Source organism: Actinia tenebrosa, unplaced genomic scaffold (assembly GCF_029948245.1).
Source record: "Actinia tenebrosa isolate PJP-AT-01 unplaced genomic scaffold, QUT_ActTen_1.0 PGA_scaffold16__25_contigs__length_10494907, whole genome shotgun sequence".
Lineage (NCBI taxonomy): Eukaryota > Metazoa > Cnidaria > Anthozoa > Actiniaria > Actiniidae > Actinia > Actinia tenebrosa.
Window position 1 is genome coordinate 8,288,624 of NW_028292576.1, and position 17,072 is coordinate 8,305,695.

At 36.6% G+C, this 17,072-nt stretch overlaps 5 protein-coding genes and 1 long non-coding RNA gene across 6 annotated transcripts; 4 read left to right on the forward strand and 2 right to left on the reverse strand.

Annotated features, from left to right (window-relative positions):
* The first annotated feature begins 2,425 nt into the window (after positions 1-2,425).
* LOC148910711 (uncharacterized protein KIAA1958-like) lies at positions 2,426-3,742 on the forward strand. Its single transcript, XM_089031069.1, has one exon. The coding sequence runs from the start codon at positions 2,426-2,428 to the stop codon at positions 3,740-3,742; it is 1,317 nt and encodes a 438-aa protein (XP_088887195.1).
* Positions 3,743-4,106: 364 nt separating this feature from the next.
* LOC148910712 (putative glycoprotein hormone G protein-coupled receptor) lies at positions 4,107-6,189 on the forward strand. Its single transcript, XM_089030943.1, has 2 exons — positions 4,107-4,193; positions 4,695-6,189. Exon 2 carries the CDS (start codon positions 4,714-4,716, stop codon positions 6,091-6,093), a length of 1,380 nt encoding a protein of 459 aa, XP_088887069.1. The 5' UTR covers positions 4,107-4,193; positions 4,695-4,713; the 3' UTR covers positions 6,094-6,189.
* A 900-nt stretch (positions 6,190-7,089) lies between these two features.
* Positions 7,090-7,510, reverse strand: LOC148910713 (uncharacterized). The gene is made up of 2 exons (XR_016119925.1): positions 7,340-7,510; positions 7,090-7,270 (listed from the first exon to the last, which is right to left on the reverse strand). It is a non-coding gene; the product is annotated as an uncharacterized LOC148910713 (long non-coding RNA).
* A 2,732-nt stretch (positions 7,511-10,242) lies between these two features.
* Positions 10,243-12,054, forward strand: LOC148910714 (uncharacterized). The gene has a single exon (XM_089031271.1). It carries the CDS (start codon positions 10,402-10,404, stop codon positions 11,830-11,832), a length of 1,431 nt encoding a protein of 476 aa, XP_088887397.1. The 5' UTR covers positions 10,243-10,401; the 3' UTR covers positions 11,833-12,054.
* Positions 12,055-12,067: 13 nt separating this feature from the next.
* On the reverse strand, positions 12,068-13,481 carry LOC148910715 (uncharacterized). The gene is made up of 3 exons (XM_089031272.1): positions 13,244-13,481; positions 12,978-13,063; positions 12,068-12,836 (listed from the first exon to the last, which is right to left on the reverse strand). Exons 1-3 carry the CDS (start codon positions 13,409-13,411, stop codon positions 12,422-12,424), a joined length of 669 nt encoding a protein of 222 aa, XP_088887398.1. The 5' UTR covers positions 13,412-13,481; the 3' UTR covers positions 12,068-12,421.
* Positions 13,482-13,500: 19 nt separating this feature from the next.
* LOC148910716 (UDP-glucuronosyltransferase 2B7-like) lies at positions 13,501-16,859 on the forward strand. The gene is made up of 4 exons (XM_089031273.1): positions 13,501-13,611; positions 14,308-15,124; positions 15,423-15,711; positions 15,923-16,859. Exons 1-4 carry the CDS (start codon positions 13,534-13,536, stop codon positions 16,203-16,205), a joined length of 1,467 nt encoding a protein of 488 aa, XP_088887399.1. The 5' UTR covers positions 13,501-13,533; the 3' UTR covers positions 16,206-16,859.
* The last annotated feature ends 213 nt before the right edge of the window (positions 16,860-17,072 follow it).

The following is a 17,072-nucleotide window of genomic DNA, read 5'->3' on the forward strand; positions in this document are numbered from 1 at the left end:
GAACTGGAACCCTTAGGGACCCTCTTAATTGTTTAATAGCCAGACGCTCTAACCATGAGCAACTGAAAGTTATGGTAGGGAGCGATGTTAGATCGAGGAGGATCAGAACGATCCCAAATGCCTTTGCGTGCTTTTTATGTTATGTTTGGTAGTTTAAAGGAACAATATGATGCATTAGCATATTTGAGGAAGACAAGTTTGAGTAATTTCGAAAATATAAGTAGGCATGTTGTCGGATCTATTCTAAGCCTGAAAGTACTCCAGTCTTGGAAAAGTATCTCTACATATTTTTTTGAACACTCGACTAATGAAAAAATAGATAAACCTAAAGGCATGACATATATTATATACATATATAATATCGGGAAAAACATGGCGGGCCATTGGATGCTAATGAGAAAGCTTTTGTAAATGGTACCAAACATGGCCGCAAATGGACGTAACGTGCAAACGAAGAGTAAAGAAAGTAAATTCAAAGCCTCCAATATCGGACTGGACGGGATTTCAAGTCCGCGCGGACTGAATTAATTTTGTTCCATGCAGTTACTTTATCAGGTTTCAAGTAACACTCAGCATCATTAACGCATGGCTCTCAGATGAAAAACTGATTAGCTATATCATAGCCAGTTTTCTACGAATCTTCCCCAAACTTGGCCAAGTTAATGTCTTTTGTGAAAAGAAGGAACCTTAGAGCCTTGGTTACCATGGAAACTAAGTCACGTGACCCACAAGGCCGCCATCTTGGATTTTTAAATAAGCCGTTTGTAAACGTACCGAACACATCTTTAAAAGTCATGATAATGCAGATTACTATTCATATTTACAATGCCTATATGGATCTAATTGGATATCTTGGAATTATTTTAAGTTTAATTTTTAGACTATTTTCTATTTTTTTCCAAAAATTAAAAATATTCTAAGAATTAAACTTAATATAATTTCAAGATATCCAATTAGATCCATATAGGTATTGCAAATATCAAAAGGAATATGGATTTTCAGGACTTTTGAAGTAGTTTCAATACGACTACAAACGATTTTTTTAAAAAAATCCAAGATGGCGGCCTTGGGTCACGTGACCTGGTTTCCATGGTAACAGATATGCGGGTAATTGCTTGCCTTGAAGAATTACTACTACGAGCCAAATTTGGGAAAGATTTCATAGTAAACTGTCAAAGATATGAATAAATAACTGATTTTCCATCACTTCCTTCAAAGAGCCATGCCTTAATGGTGCTGAGCATCATGTGACCCACAAATAGCCCATTGATTGGCTGGTTTCCTCATAAATATTAATGAGTATGAGAATAACATTTAGTGTATGAGTGGATTAGGATAAGGCATCACTTCAGTTTCGATCTAGAATGATGCACAGGCTTTACTTCCGCAGTCAGGACACTGCAGATTTGAAGAGTGTCTTCCCTCGTCCTTTTCAGGGTGAAAAACGATATCCATACTTCCAACTGCTCATATAGTAATAAAAAATTTATGAATAATACCTGAGATGAATTGCAATAAAGTTAAGCATTATTTTAAACTGAAAACGAAAAGGCCCAGTCTACCAACTCATGTTGAAAATGTTAAATTGAAATATGTCTCGCTTATTAAGTGCACCTAACCCCTGATACAATATTTTTAAGTATTGATTTTACATAAAGTGAATAGTTGAATGGTGAAATATTTTCTTCATTTGAATGTTGCGTCTTAAGTTATGAAGGTTCTATTATTTTAATGACTGTGACGACGTCACCCCAAGCTTTTGAGTGTATTTGGTTTAATTTTTAATACTAAACACTAGCCATTATGCATGAGACATCAAATTTACAATATAAAACATTGTGGAAACTTTGAGTATAATGATGATGCTTTGTATAAGCTGTTTCTGTGAACCAGTCAAAATTCGCATCTTTAATGAAGCCTGGGGTGACGTCACGGTCAGTAACATAATTGAAGTATAAAACAAACAGTTATTTTCTTACTCAAACTCTTCAAAATTCCTAGAAAACGTGCTGAAATGCATGCATGCGCAAACGTTTTTCTATCTACTGTCCCTTATATGTTCTTTGTTTATCGTATAGGGATCTTTTTAATAACAGCATTGATGGCATTGAAGATGACGTTTTTTCTCTCATTCGATAGGCTTGTAACTCTGTAAGTATTCTATCGCCAAGATTAAAAATGATGTTTTTTAAGATTTAAAGTTTATATGGATATTTATTACACATTTAAGCTCGATATCCGTGAAATAAAGCCGTGAATAAAAACCATATCAGTGAAGTGATACGATATCACTTCACGGTAAACTGTCCAATCAAATCTTGCGATATATTTTACTTGAACCAATCACATTGTTTGTTCTATTCAAGTGACGTCACATCGCTAGATGTGGTAGCTTTGCGGCGTTTTCTCGACGTATGAATCGAAGATGGATGAGTCAAATCCTCGATTCGTTATCTTTTCAGAAGATGGAATTTCCCAATTTTTGGAAGAGAGTGAAAACCAAAATTTGAGTAGAAAAACGAATCAAGACATGGCATTGTTAAAGGCTTTTTTAAGCCGCAAAACTGATAGAGAACCAGAAGAAATTACTCCTACAGAGCTGGATTCATACTTGCAAGAGTTTGTTTTAGGAGTAAGAAAGCAAGATGGAACCAACTACGAGCCATCTTCTCTCCGCTCAATCATAGCAAGCATCGAGAGATACCTGAGGAAAAAGAAATATGGGTATTCCCTCATAAACTCCGTTGAGTTTTCCGGTACTCGCGAAGTGCTGAAGGCTAAGCGGAAAGAGCTCAAATCTTCAGGAAAAGGAGGCAAACCAAACGCTGCACGCTCCATTACTGAGCAGGAGATAGATGAGTTATACAGAAAAGGTCAGTTGGGAAGTGGATCTCCAGAGGCTATGTTAAACACCCTGTGGCTTAACAATACTCTAAACTTTGGTATGAGAGGAGGAAAAGAACACAAAGACCTTTGTTGGGGAGACATTCAGCTTAAGAACGATGAAAGTGGGGAGCTTGAATACCTGGAATATAATGAACGCCAAACGAAAACGAGAACCGGCGAAAACCCGAGAGATATTCGTTCTGTAAAACCAAGAATGTATGAAATCGAGAGAAAAGAAAGATGTCCAGTTAAACTATACAAAGAATTTGCTCTGAAAAGACCACAGGAATGCAATACAGCCGATTCCCCCTTTTACATAGCTGTAAACAACGTGAAAGAAAGAAAGGTGACACAGGCTTGGTTCAAGAAAACACCTGTTGGAATCAATCAATTGTATTCATTCATGAAAACAATGGCTTCAAATGCAGAACTTCCCATGAAGAACAATCTTACCAACCACTCTGCACGTAAAACTATGCTTCAGAAGCTGAATGATAATAATATTCCTCCAAACCAAATCATGCAGATATCTGGTCACAAGAACATTCAGAGCATAAACAACTACTTGTCTCTCAACTCTCGACAACTTCAACAGATAAGTACCATCATAAGTTCTGAATCACAGCCCAAAGAACTCTGTGTTCAAAAATCATCACATTCAGATGTAATTTTGTCTTCTAGTGTTGGTCAATTTTCATCTTTTTCGACTACAACTTGTAGTGTACCTAGCATTTTTCCTAATGCTACGATTTCTGGAAGCAGTATTGAGATCAACATAAACAACAATGCTCAACCTGCTGTGCCAGCTAAAAGGAAGCGATATGTTATAGAATCTAGCGATAGTAGTCAAGAGTGACGAGATAAATCTCTATTTAGTGTTTATTTCTATCAAATTCAAGATGATGAATTTTGTGCTTCTTACATTTTTAATTAAGCTTTGATATTTTGAATGATATTGAATTGGAAACGTATAATTCTTTAACATTTTGAAATGGTGTAAGTCGGTTAAGGATATTTAAGACAATAAAACATTTTGTGTGTGTTATATATCGAGCCTAAATGTGTAATAAACAAATTATTACATGTTAAGAACTTGATATCGTTTTTGTTCACGAGTTTTTCCGTATCATATCGCTCGAGGACTCGCTCGTTCGCGATATGATACGGAAAAACTCGTGAATAAAAACGATATCAAGTTCTTAACATGTGATAATCTCTATTTATCCTCTTTCTAGGAATTTGTCTCATAACAGAATACGACACATAGGAAAAGATGCATTTCGCGGACTTGAAAGTCTTCAAATACTGTAAGACAACATCACACTTTGTAAAAAAAGCGTTGCGTCAGTATAAAACGAACCAAAATTGTCTGTCTATCTATAAGGGGCGCGCGGTTACTAGCTAAATGATTAAAGATATAACGCGCGCTGTGATTGGTTGACTTTTGAACGAATCATGCAATTCCTATATAATGCGCGCAGTATGTGGCCGGCACGCGATTGCAGCATCACTTTCTAATGTGCGCTTCATCGGTCAAATGGTTGACACATCATTGCCCACATGCCTTTTCACGCGCAAATGAGATTCAAATATAATTTAATATTGAATGAAGTGGTAGTGCGTGTGAGCGGAAAGTGTCCCCAATTAGTGCGAAACGCTAGAACGACTAGACACTGGAGACTTGACTAAAAGTGAATTATTTAAATTTTCCAGGAAGATTTTGGGGAACACTATCAATGCTTAAAAATATGGACATCTAAACTGTTTTTATTTCTTATTTATCTATGTGCTTGTTTATTTGTTTGCAGAGATTTAAGTTTCAACTTGATGCAAACTTGGGACACCATAGACGTCACGAAACATTTGTCATTCCTTATACAACTCGATGTCACTTCCAACCCACTATCGTCACCAATCACGCAAATTGCAAGCCTCTCGAATCTCACAACATTCAAGGGACTGGTGTCCTATAGCGATCCGATCAGACGCAACTGTATATGGTGTTCCTTGATAAGGAATCCTTACTCCTCACTGGATGTTAATAAGAGCATATTTCGATTTCAAATTAATTGCTCTCGATACACTATATTACCTCGTATTAATTTGTCTGCTTTTTGGAAACTCAACTTTTCAGTCATTTGTCAAGAAGTGCCTTTACATGCAAAACTCTGCTCCGCATTTTGCAGCAGGCCTTATCCATCCTCTTATTATTCTGTCCATATTTCTCATCTTTGCTTGCAGGAAATCATCAAATGGACATTACCCAACATACCAATTGGTGTCATTGCCATTGTTACTAACTCCATTGTCATGTTAACTGTCGCATCTAGTAGAGCCTTAAGAAAGAACGTAGCTATGCTTTTGGTGTGTAACATGGCGCTGGGGGATTTCCTTCTTGGATTATTTCTGGTTATTCTCACGGTGCTTCGTCGTACCATTTCAAATTCTGAGTATATTGAGATGTCGTTGTCTGCAGGATTTTTTTGTGGTAGCTTACTAACTCTAGTTATCACAGCGCAGTGCCTAAGTGTTCTTGTAGGGTTTCTCGTGGTGATAGAGCGCTATCTCTGTATTGTGTTCAGTATGAATCCAGGAATTAGGATAACTAAAAGTATTGCCAAACTTCTGCTGACAGGCATTTGGTTTATAATCATTATTATAGTATCATTACCCTTTGCTTTACACATGTACCTAGTTCCCGATGACTATTCTTGTATTAATTACAAAAGTCCAGAAAGTCATAGTACCTATGTGCACTACCTTCAAATGGTGAGTATAGCTATTTCTTCGTGCTCATACATCTTGTACGGTCACATGTTCTACACAGTCAGACAGTCCGGACTTAACGTTGGGATAAAAAGAGATGTAAGAATGGCCAAGATGATCTTGCTTGTCGTAAGTACGAATATATTCTTTAGTGTCGCTCCAACGGCGATAGTTTATTGGACCGTAAATCTTGAAACTGTCGGTAGTTCAGTAACTCGCTTCGCTATTTGGAACACTGTTGGGCTGTTATTCTACGGAGTTAATTCTTGCTTAAACCCCTTTCTTTATGCATTCCGCAATGACAAAGTTCTATTTGAGCTGAAAAAACTTTTAAGATATAAAAGAAACCCAGTAACAGACGTTCCAAAACGGAACCCTCAGAGTACGAGGAGCAAGCTTGAAAACTCAGTGTTAGGTGTCCCTGAGCGGAAAATTAGCTGAATCGATAAGATTTCAAATTCCATACCATTCTTCCTGTCTATTGAAAGATGTAGAAGTTCACGTATTACCGTACCTAGAGTAGTCGAGAGAATTAAAAAAAAAGCTTTATTTTTTTCGGGGATAATGTTTCCTCATTTCAGATCACGTGTCGTATATGTATGCATCTAGTTTCACTTGTTTTCTCTTGTGCAACCGTTTAACAAATAAATGGGTGTAGGAATGTCAATTGTTCTGAAGTAGGAACACTTTACACCCAAGCCAAATTAAGAATCTATTCTTAAAAAAATGTCGAGCGGCGAGGTAAATATTCCCTGATATTCACTGAGCCTGAGGCGAATAATTGTTTTAGTATGTATTTTTAACAAGTGAATTTAATGAATAACGGAGAGAGAGTTTTTTGTGCGCGAGTTTATATATTAACCTGTAGGTGAATATAGCAGCATAAATTTAGACGTATATTGGGACCAATGAGCGCGCCGGATTTATCATTTTGTAAAACTACTGAATCGTAAATAAACCTAGTTAAATAGACCATTTGCAAATGTGTACAATAGAGTGCTCACACTAAATCCGTAAAACAAATACTAATTTTTAGCACTAATTGGTGATAATTTAACAATAGAAAACAAAGGATTCTGTATAAAATAGTACTTATTAGTACTATTTAATGTTCACGGTTTTAGTGCGTGCACTCTACGGCTGTGTTTCTAAACCATAAGTAAAAGAGAACTCGGAAAGGGTGGTATTAATGAAAAGTCAAACCTAACATCATTACCGGATTAAGTGAATGTACGAAATAAAGTCATTGTATAGAAACATGTATGATTATATTTTTCCACTGTTCATTTATTTTTTTATTTATTTGATTTTATTACTGATACAGTCAATGTCATTAACGTTGTCCACCGAAAAAGACATTTACTCATTTAGACCTTTAGACCAAAAGAAATATTTAATGTAGAAAATATTCTTGCCTTTCATCGATATTAACTATGCTTTCATCAATCTATATTTATTGGGTCCTTCATGAAACTCGCATTCAATACATACATCTATTTCCTAATCAGATTAAACGAATATTCATTATCTCTCATGTCGTTATTATGCCACAAGATAGAAATTCTCGAAAGTATGCTGTGTTGATGCGTCGATGTGTCGTGTATCGATGCGCGGTTCACTATAAATACAATCAAAGATATTCTTAGAATCAATCTGTGTGATCTAATACAAACTATAATAGACTTACCGAATGTGTCCCTATCGAATCCAAAAGAAAAACTCAATAACAATCTCCCATATTCCTCTTAATAACTAAATTTCATAACTAAAGTTCACGTGCTGTGTTAACTATCTTAGTTCTATCGCAATAGTACCCAGTGTCTCTCGGACAACTCTTCTGGGCCTGGTGACCTGTCGCGTACATTACATACTTCATTATGTATTCTTTGCCTCGTGTGCGTCAGCCTGAACTTTAAATGTAAAATTCAACTCGTGAATCGAAAATCCAGAATGCCCTGACCATTTAGTGAGGATTTAAGATGGTTAATGGTATTTCAGCATTTGCTTTATGCCAGAACGCTCGAGGAAACACGTGATATTTCTTTTAGTCTAAATGTCTAAATGTTTAAATGTCTAAATGTGTAAATTCCTAAATGTTTAGTTGATTAAAACAAAATTGAGACATACAAATTTTATAAATGTCTAAATTTGTAAATGTGTAAATGTCTTTTTTCGGTGGACAACGTTAATGACATTGACTGTATATGACTTTTATCTTTGAGAATATACATACCAACATACCGTAAACTTAAGACCAAACTAAATTGTTGCAGCATTTTGTCCATTTTATTATTGAAACCACGTCCACAGTTCCTTTTTCATCTTGAAATTTGGGTAGTAAGTTTCCAGCTCTGGATAAAGTATTAGGTGGACTTCCTCCTAAATTTTTCTCTGGTCAATTCTCGAACTTTAATTTCACAAACCGGACAACCTCACGGTACTATCGTCGTGTACGGATTAACGAAGTACGTCATAGGTTTCCGAAAACAATAGTGGGACTTAGAAATTTTGGTTCTCCTCACTTAGAAAAACAATTAAGTGAAGACACCTAGAATCGAACTCGGTACCTTCGGCACCAAAGAACTACTACAATGCCAACCCTAACCCTAACCCTAACCCTAACCCTAACCCTAACCCTAACCCTAACCCTAACCCTAACCCTAACCCTAACCCTAACCCTAACCCTAACCCCTAGACCACGAAGTGAATTCGGTTGGGTGGTCTCATTTTTTAATCATATTTAAACGATGTATCATCAGCGCGTGCACATAAATATTTATTATATAGTTTAATTTATGTTATCGTAGGGTACGATTACTAGCCGATTACTTGAAATTTGAATTTGAATAGAATTCCCCTGACAATTCCCGTACACTACGATACAACCGACCTCACCAACAGGCTCTCAGCTCTGCCTGAGGCATTACGTGACCTAAAGATATTAAAGTTGATTGATTAGTAACATTGGTTGAGCGATTTCAGTTTAAAACATGCAAATGAGGTTCAACTCAAGACCCAGTGCCAAGTGAGTCAAGTACAATGAAGGTTCCAGCGTTTCTACATGGCGAAAAATTCGCTACAACATGGCCGATGAGCATGCGCAGTAGAGTGCTTAAAAGTCAAAGAAAGAACAACAAAATTTAATTGAAAACCTTCCAGAATCCCGAGTTTTTTCCTCCTAGCATTTATTGTGAGAAATATTTACATTTTGCACATATCCAATATTTTTTTCCTAACAATTATCGATAATGTCATTACATTTTTGAAAGGAAAAAATATCGTCTTACCGGTTCCAATTACTTTCAAAGATTTAGCCGTTAAAACATAGAGTGAATAGACAAATTAAATGGCCGACATGCTGTTTTATTGATTTTCGCACGAAAATCCAGCTTTCTAATAATGTAAATGAAGAATATATAGGTTTTGCACATATCCAGGTTTGAAGTTCATCATGTAAACAATGTTTTTAAACCAAAATTATAAGCAAAAAAATTCGTTTTACCGGTTCCAAAATCAGCCAAACATGAGGTAGAATAGAAATTTTGAATCTTCTTCTGCTTATATTCCTAATGACGCGCGGTATTCTTGTACAATTAGAGCCAATTTCGAAGAGAATATCTGAAAAACTATCGATTCTTCGTCTGCCATTTTGTATCCCATCATTCAATATATCATCTAAGTCCCAGGTTATCACTGACTAATTTCATAGAGGAGGACTGAGAGCCTGTGGATCGTATTTTGGCGGTAAAATCATCTGTCAATCGATCAGCTGTTTACTAGTTTTTCAAAATGTCGGACGTGTTTGCACATTACCATCGGCTCCGTTTGAATAAAGATCTCTCAAACGTTGAGTTGTCTTCTTCTGAATTTCATTATGCTTATAGTAGGGGAAACGATAAAGTAATTTTTGCAGTGAAAATACCTTTTCCACTACTGAAATTATGGCACGAAATTGTACAAGAAGATCGGTACAATGCAAAGGTAAATTTTGTTGATTTACTAGAATGGAGTGTGCCAGGTAATGCGTTTGTTTTTATTTCTGAAGAAAAAGTAAGAAATAGAATAAACGATAACATCAGAAAAATAGCAGGATCAGTAGTTCAAGAATATAGGAAGACTAAAGGTAGAGCTAGGAAGCAACTGAATGATAGAAGCAGAAATTTTCATATTCGAGAAGGCGAAATTAAAACCGTAGATCAGTGGAACGAGGAGCTAGGTACTCTAAGGAATGAAGTGGAGGAATGGAGAAAAAGGTATGATGATATTGAAAAGGCAAAGAAAGATATGTTTGATTGTCTTGTGCAAGAAATAGCAAATAGAGATAGGCAAATTCAACATCTTCAGGAGTCCAATGCTGAGCTACAAAGCTACATTTCTGTACTAGAAAATGAAAACGAATTTCAAGGCAAACCTCTATCATCGACAAAAAATAAGAGCAGAACACTGAACTGTTTTCTAAATAGAGCAAAAACAGCACTTTGGTTTTCCAATTCTTTTGGCCTAGACATACAGGCTTTACTAATTAAGGATCAAGAATCAGGAGATACCCATATGCTAGATTTAAATGGTAGCCGGAAGGGAAAAAATTATAACAACTTGACCAATGAAGAAAAGTCCAAAGTTGAGCAGGTTTTATATCTACTTGACAAGTTTTGTGTTGGTGACAAATTTTATCATGAATTTTCTTTTATTTGTGAGGGACTTCCCAAATCTTATTTAATCAAACAGTGCAGGTCCAACCTTAATGACATGTGCCATTTATCTTCACTTCCTGGCCCATACCATGGTTCTAAAGTAAACTCTCTAACTGACCTACTCAAAGTACAGGTAACAGATTTCTTTAAAAATGCAAGGGACTTTTCTGTAGCCAATGATAAGATCAAAATCAAGGTAAATGGTGATGGTGCTCGTATGACCAGGAATAGTAATTATATAATTCTCTCATTTTCTTTGCTGCAATCGGGACAAGATGTAATGTCTGCTAAGGGAAACAGGACCATTGCCATTGTCGATGCACCTGAAAATTATGAAGTTCTAAGGGATGCCTTCCAATCAATTTTTCAAGAAATCAATGATTTGATACAGAGTGGTTCTATAGAAGTTAATGGACAACACCTGAACACTGAATTTTTCTTGGGAGGTGATTACAAATTTATTTTGCTAATGCTTGGATTAAAATCTGCCACAGCTGACTATGCCTGTGCCTGGTGTAAGATTCCCAAAGAAGATAGATGGAAAGTAGACACTGATTTCTCCAATTTTAATAAGCTTCCTCTATGCAGAACTCTCAAAGAAATACTTACCTTGTACAAAAACCATCCCAGCAAGAAAAATAACTACAACTATGGGTGCGAACGAGAACCACTTATTAAGATTCAACTAGACCATGTAGTCGTAGATGAGCTTCATCTTATGTTAAGAGTAACAGATATTTTGCTAGAGAATGTGATAGATGCTGCACTAGATTGGGACAAAATTATTGAAGTGAATAGAGCTAGGGGACAAGAGAGGGGAGTTCAGCTAAAGAAAACTGTGGAGCATATTAAGTCACTAGGAATTTCTTTTGATGTGTGGGAAGAAAAAAATGCAGATGGGAGGGCAAGTGGAAGATATAAGTGGACCAGTCTTACAGGAGATGACAAAAAGAAACTTCTTAAAGAATTTCCAAAAAAAGAAGGAACTCTAGAACTTTTTCAGTGTCAAGACCTGGGACAAAAGGTTATAGAGATATGGAATAACTTTGGTGAGCTCTATGCCATTATCAACACTTGGTCACCAGAACAAGATCCATCTATCTTCCATCTTAAAGCTGTAGCTTGGGTGAAGTTTTTTGTTTCCCTGAATGGAAAAATGAAGGGGTATGAGAGGAGAAGGGTAACACCTTATATGCATATCTTAGTAGCTCATGTACCATATTTTCTTCAAATGTACAAGTCATTGAAAGTTTTTACAGGACAGGGAGTGGAGAAAAACAATGATGTTGCTAGATCTGTAGTCCTAAGAAAATCAAACAAGTGGGACTCAACAGCAGATATCTTAAGAGTGGAAAGTAGGCAATGGAGTCTAAGGGATAATGAAAGGAAAAGAAGAAAATATGAGAAAAAGAATGCTGTTTACTGGGAAGAGGGAATAAAAAAGAAAACAAAGAGACAATTTTATCTCAAAGAGAAATGCAAATGACTGGCATACTGAAATACTAAAAATATTATAGTTTTTTAATTACCCAGATGTTTTAATTTCATGCCATTGACTCATATTGTATATATTCAATTGCAATATACTTTAAGTAGCTTTTCTATATACAATTTCATTCACATAGTGTTACTATTTTATTACTATGTTCATGGCACTCTAATAGCTACTTTTTTCAAATTAATTGCTTTAAAATTTAAAAATTAGCCTGTTTGCTTACAAAAGTTCAAAGAAGTACAATGTAAATTATCTTTACAATTTGCACTATTTTATCTTCTATTGACAAATACAAAATTTTAAATTGTTAGCTTTTGCTTGACAATGGATTTTATCTACAAAAACCAAGTAATAGCAGACATAAAATGCAATGCATATTGAATAAAATACACTAGCTAGCCCATTTGACACTCATTATACTGACAATTCACATAGATGACACAGTCATTCAACTGTTTGGGGAAAAAACAATGAGTTAGAGTGTCTTTTTAGAAGCTGATAAATAACTTTTCATGTCTTTTACAAATGATACTTTCAAGTAATTTGTTTATATTTAAATGTTTTACCTAATGTAAACAATTTAAATACAGGAGAAAGGCTTACGAAAAAAATCAATTTTCAGCTTTTCTATTGGCATTCTGGGTTGTTTTACTAATTTCCTATTTTGAAAAACAGTTACACTTGGTGATAAAGAAAGAACTAGTCCCACCTTCATTGGAAATTGAATAATGACTCCATCCCCATTGCTATCTAAACACTGATCCCAATCATTGAAAAAATGACAACATTGAAAATCCTCCTTTTCTAGCATAAATGCTTTGTCATCCCTAGATACAGTTCCCTTACCCCCAAATAAAAACCGAAAACAATCATGGTCAAAACAAAAGGAAACTGGAGCCCTTGATTTGCTTTTTAGCTTAGCAGTTATGTTATGTAACAAGCAGTCAATGTTTGCTTCCAGTCTTGGATGGTCTATTATAGGTTTGTCAAATGTTCTGTAAAAAAAAGAGAGTGAATTTAATCCAGAGTTAATAGAGGTTAATTTAATCACAGTTAGTAGAGTATGATTAAATAAAGTTTTATGTTGGCATGTAATTTACGTGAGCAAAAATCACTAGATTCGCATTAATACTTACCGGATCAGATCTTTTGTTAGATTCCCCTCATCCTCCCAGCTACTGCAGTACGAGCTGTAACCTTCCCACTTGATAAGATACTCAGTCTGAAAATACAAAAATCCTTGTTAAATTGGGGGGAAATGTGAAGCTTACTAACTAAACAGGAGTCAGAATCCTTTTTTTCGAAAAAAAAATTAAAATTTTGACTTTTAAAGCTAAGAAAATGATCACAAGCATGCCGAAAAAGTAAGAATGAAGTTGTCAAAAATTTTTAATTTACTTACATTTCCCTTGTAGTTTCGCTTCGAAATTAACCTTTCTACTGCAAAATATGGGCCACTTGTCATCCTGTTTCTTTTCATCACCTTTACTGGCTCTAAAAACCAGGTTGCAGACTCATTAAGCTGTCTGTAGAATCCTGGCATCGTTTTTCGATTGGTACTGGCAGCCATCTTAGTACAATATTGAACAATGAATACGCGCCCGCGGTACCGAACCGCTGACTGTACGTAATTTTTCGCCATGAACTCTACATTTTCTATTGGTCACTTGTTCTTGGGCAGCCAAGATAGTCATGATGCCTCATTTTGGACGTAGTCATTACATGGTTATGGCAAAACTGGGAGACGAACTCAAGGCTCGAGGACATGATGTAAGTACACATGCTGTTTATTTAGGAGCGTTTGAAGCAGTAACAACACGATAATGTATCCTCCTAGTTGAATCGGTTAATACCTTTTTGTATCGTAATTATAGAACTAAATAATCTACACTAGCACTAGTATTAGTTTGTGTTATAGGGATCAGCTTGACCTTCAATTATTATTATTTACTTACTATTTTTTACATAAATTAATTCACGATTACATATATCCTCTGAAGTAGCATGATACTAATAACCAACGATCGAGGCAAGGACAAAGTTATCAAAGCTACAATGTCCACAAGTTACATATAGTACTGAAAAGATATTTTCTGTGCCACACATTTCCAAAACATTTCAGTAAAATCATCAAAACATTACCATGTAAGAATAACAATGAACAGTGAGATTTATTTGCATACCCCAGAAACACGGTTTTATTTCTTTGTTTTTCCATTTAAAAGTATATGTGATGCAAACCCCGGTAAGCTTAGTTTTTTTTAGCTAAATACGACTTGACATTTGTTGAAGTTCATCTGGGCTCCAAAGAACAGCAAACGCCGGAGCGGACTAAACTTATGGACCCGGGGTAAAGTTCATCTAAACTTGAAGATGCCATTGTTTCTTGGTTAATCAAGCGAATTTGGGAAGGTTTATTTGACCTAATATAGTGAACCTGATACATTTGCCAATTTTTTCCGATAGGTTTCAATTTTTGTTGGCGAGGAAGATGCATTTGCCTTTGGTAAACCTAATGTTAAGGTCTTCGAGACACCAATCATAGAGGGCAAGCCAAGCGTTCTTGATCACTTCAAATCCATGTCCAGTACAGAACAAAAAGCATTTATGTCTCAAGCTTCGCAAGTCTTTCAACACCAAAGAGATTACTGTGATTTGTTCCTTAGTAGCGAGCACGCGCAGAGAGAGCTGCAGGATGCTGACATCGTGATTGGAGATGGCCTTTACCCATGTTCAAGCTTGGTAGCTGACAAATATAAGATCCCACATGTTGTAGTTACAATGAGCCCACTATGCACACCGACGTTTAGGGTTTTCGGTATCTCGTCTAACCCAGTCTACATTCCCCAAATGATGTCAGAGCTCACAGCAGTCAAGGGACTGGCCAATAAGATCAAAAATGTTGGCTTTTATTTCCTGGCTGTGTTTGCGATGGAGTATTTCATGTATCCTACGTATGGTAAGCTGAAGCTGAAGCATGAAGTCACACCTGGAAAAAGTATAAGAGATACGTTGGCCAATGCCGATCTTGTTTTGATGCAGAGGGATTTTATAATGGACTTTGCACAGCCTATACCCCCATACGTCCGCGACGTGGGTAATTTCCTCTACGGTCCAGCGCAACCTCTTCCAGCCGAGCTTGAAAAATTCATGGAAGAGTCTGGTGACGATGGTGTCATTCTGGTCTCTTTTGGTTCGATAGTAAATACCCTTAGCGACGACATCAGTGTCGTAATGAACCGGGCCTTTTCTCAAGTAAAACAAAGAGTTATATGGAAAGTTGGTAAGTACAGGATGTTATAGGCTCAAATTATTGAGAAGCATAACCTCCACTATATTGCGTTGGTCAAGCTTGGGTATAGGGAAGAATTTCTGATCCTTTGTAACCTCAACAGGTCATCCCTTCTCCATCTGCCCGCCAAAACGCTTATTTTTCCAATGGTGGGAGGAGGGGGTAGGGGGGGGGGGGGGGGGGGGGGGGGTAACAGTACAGACACCCTAGGCTGGACCCCTGTCTACACATACCACTGTCATTTTAAAATTACAAAGGTTTTCATCTTTTCATATCAATTCTTTTCTAGATAAGTTTAAAGGAAAACTCTCGCCAAACGTAATAACGCAAAAGTGGCTCCCACAGAATGATATTCTTGGACACAAGAAAACAAGATTGTTCATAACTCATGGTGGTGCCAATGGATTGGCTGAGGCATCATACCATGGAGTACCAATGATCTGCTCACCATTTTTTGGCGACCAGCAAGATAATGGGAGGTTCATTAAAAGCGATGGCCTGGGTGAAGTCTTGTCTGTTGCGAAGGCAACCACTGACCAGCTAGTCAGTCTTATCAACCAAGTCATATACGAGGAAAGGTATGGGGTTTGTCATTTTTATCTTTTGCACAAGGTGCTGCATGGAATAAAAGCCGGAAATAACGAGATTCTGTTGATGGTACTTCTAATAATACACACTATGCTGTAAAGGAGAATCCGGCAAAAAAAGAACGAGAAGGTAGGGAGGGAGGGAGAGATGTAGAGAGATATTATTCATAATCTTACATTATTTATTTCGCCTGTCTTTTAGGTACAAGAAAAGAGCAAGTCACGTGTCTCGAGTCTTAAAACTGCGCCCACGATCTCCGGTAAAGGAAGCAGCGGACCTCATAGAATATGTCCAGGCAGTTGGTAACCTGGACCATCTTAAACCAAAAAGCATGACATTACCTTTCTATGAGTTGTACATGTTGGATGTTTTATTTGTTCTAGGAATAGTTTTTGCAGTGGTGTCTTATATCCTCGTAGCAATGTGCAGACTAGTTTGTGGCAAGATTTTTAGTAGGGGTCCTAAAAAGACAAAGATGTCCTAGTTACACAATATTGCCGCCTTCAAGGGATTGTTGTATTTGGGTCAGTTTGAATATATTTCATTGAATTGTTCCAAATGCCTATCGACTTGAAACGATTGTTTGAAGGGAAGGATTGTAACTCTGATATCTATCATTGTATTGCTTTGTGATGTAAGTGACTTTATGTGGGTGCACTCGGTTTGACCTAGAAGAGATGTCCAAGGGCGGATCCAGGGGAGGGGGTGAATTGGGCGACTACTATCGCTCCCTTGGTGATAAAAGTTATACAATAACAATAATAAAGAATAAGGTACGCCCTAAATAAAGAGGACGCTATGTCTGTCTTCAGTTCTAGGTAACAGTCACGTGCGCAGCGTCTTTGAAATTGTTCTGGATCCGCCACTGATCTCGATGTCCTACTGTTTAATCTCCAGTGATCTAGGTTAAAGTACGATCTTAGTGACCATAAAAATATACATTGTCCCTAGTTGAACAATTTCAAAAACATTGACCGAGGAAGATGAGGCGTCATGTAGACTTCAGACCTGACTTGCGAAACCTTTCTCCCTTACCATATTGATTATGAAGAAAACTTCGCTAACGTTAAGCAATTGCATTGTATTTTTTACGTCTAATCTTTATTTGTACTCAAATAAAACGAAACCATAAAAAGTGGTACATTAATCAATCGTATAATGGGAAATAAACGACTGCTGGGCCCAAAACAAAAAATCAGTTCTATGAGATTTTTCTTCATTTTTTCATAAAAGGATTTTTTCCCAAAGTTCGAATTGCTTCAAGTGGAGGTTACGTGAATGAAAAAAATATATTTTAGCAGTTTGTGTGAGCAGATGGACCAGGAAATGCGACACAGACACGACTGGCATA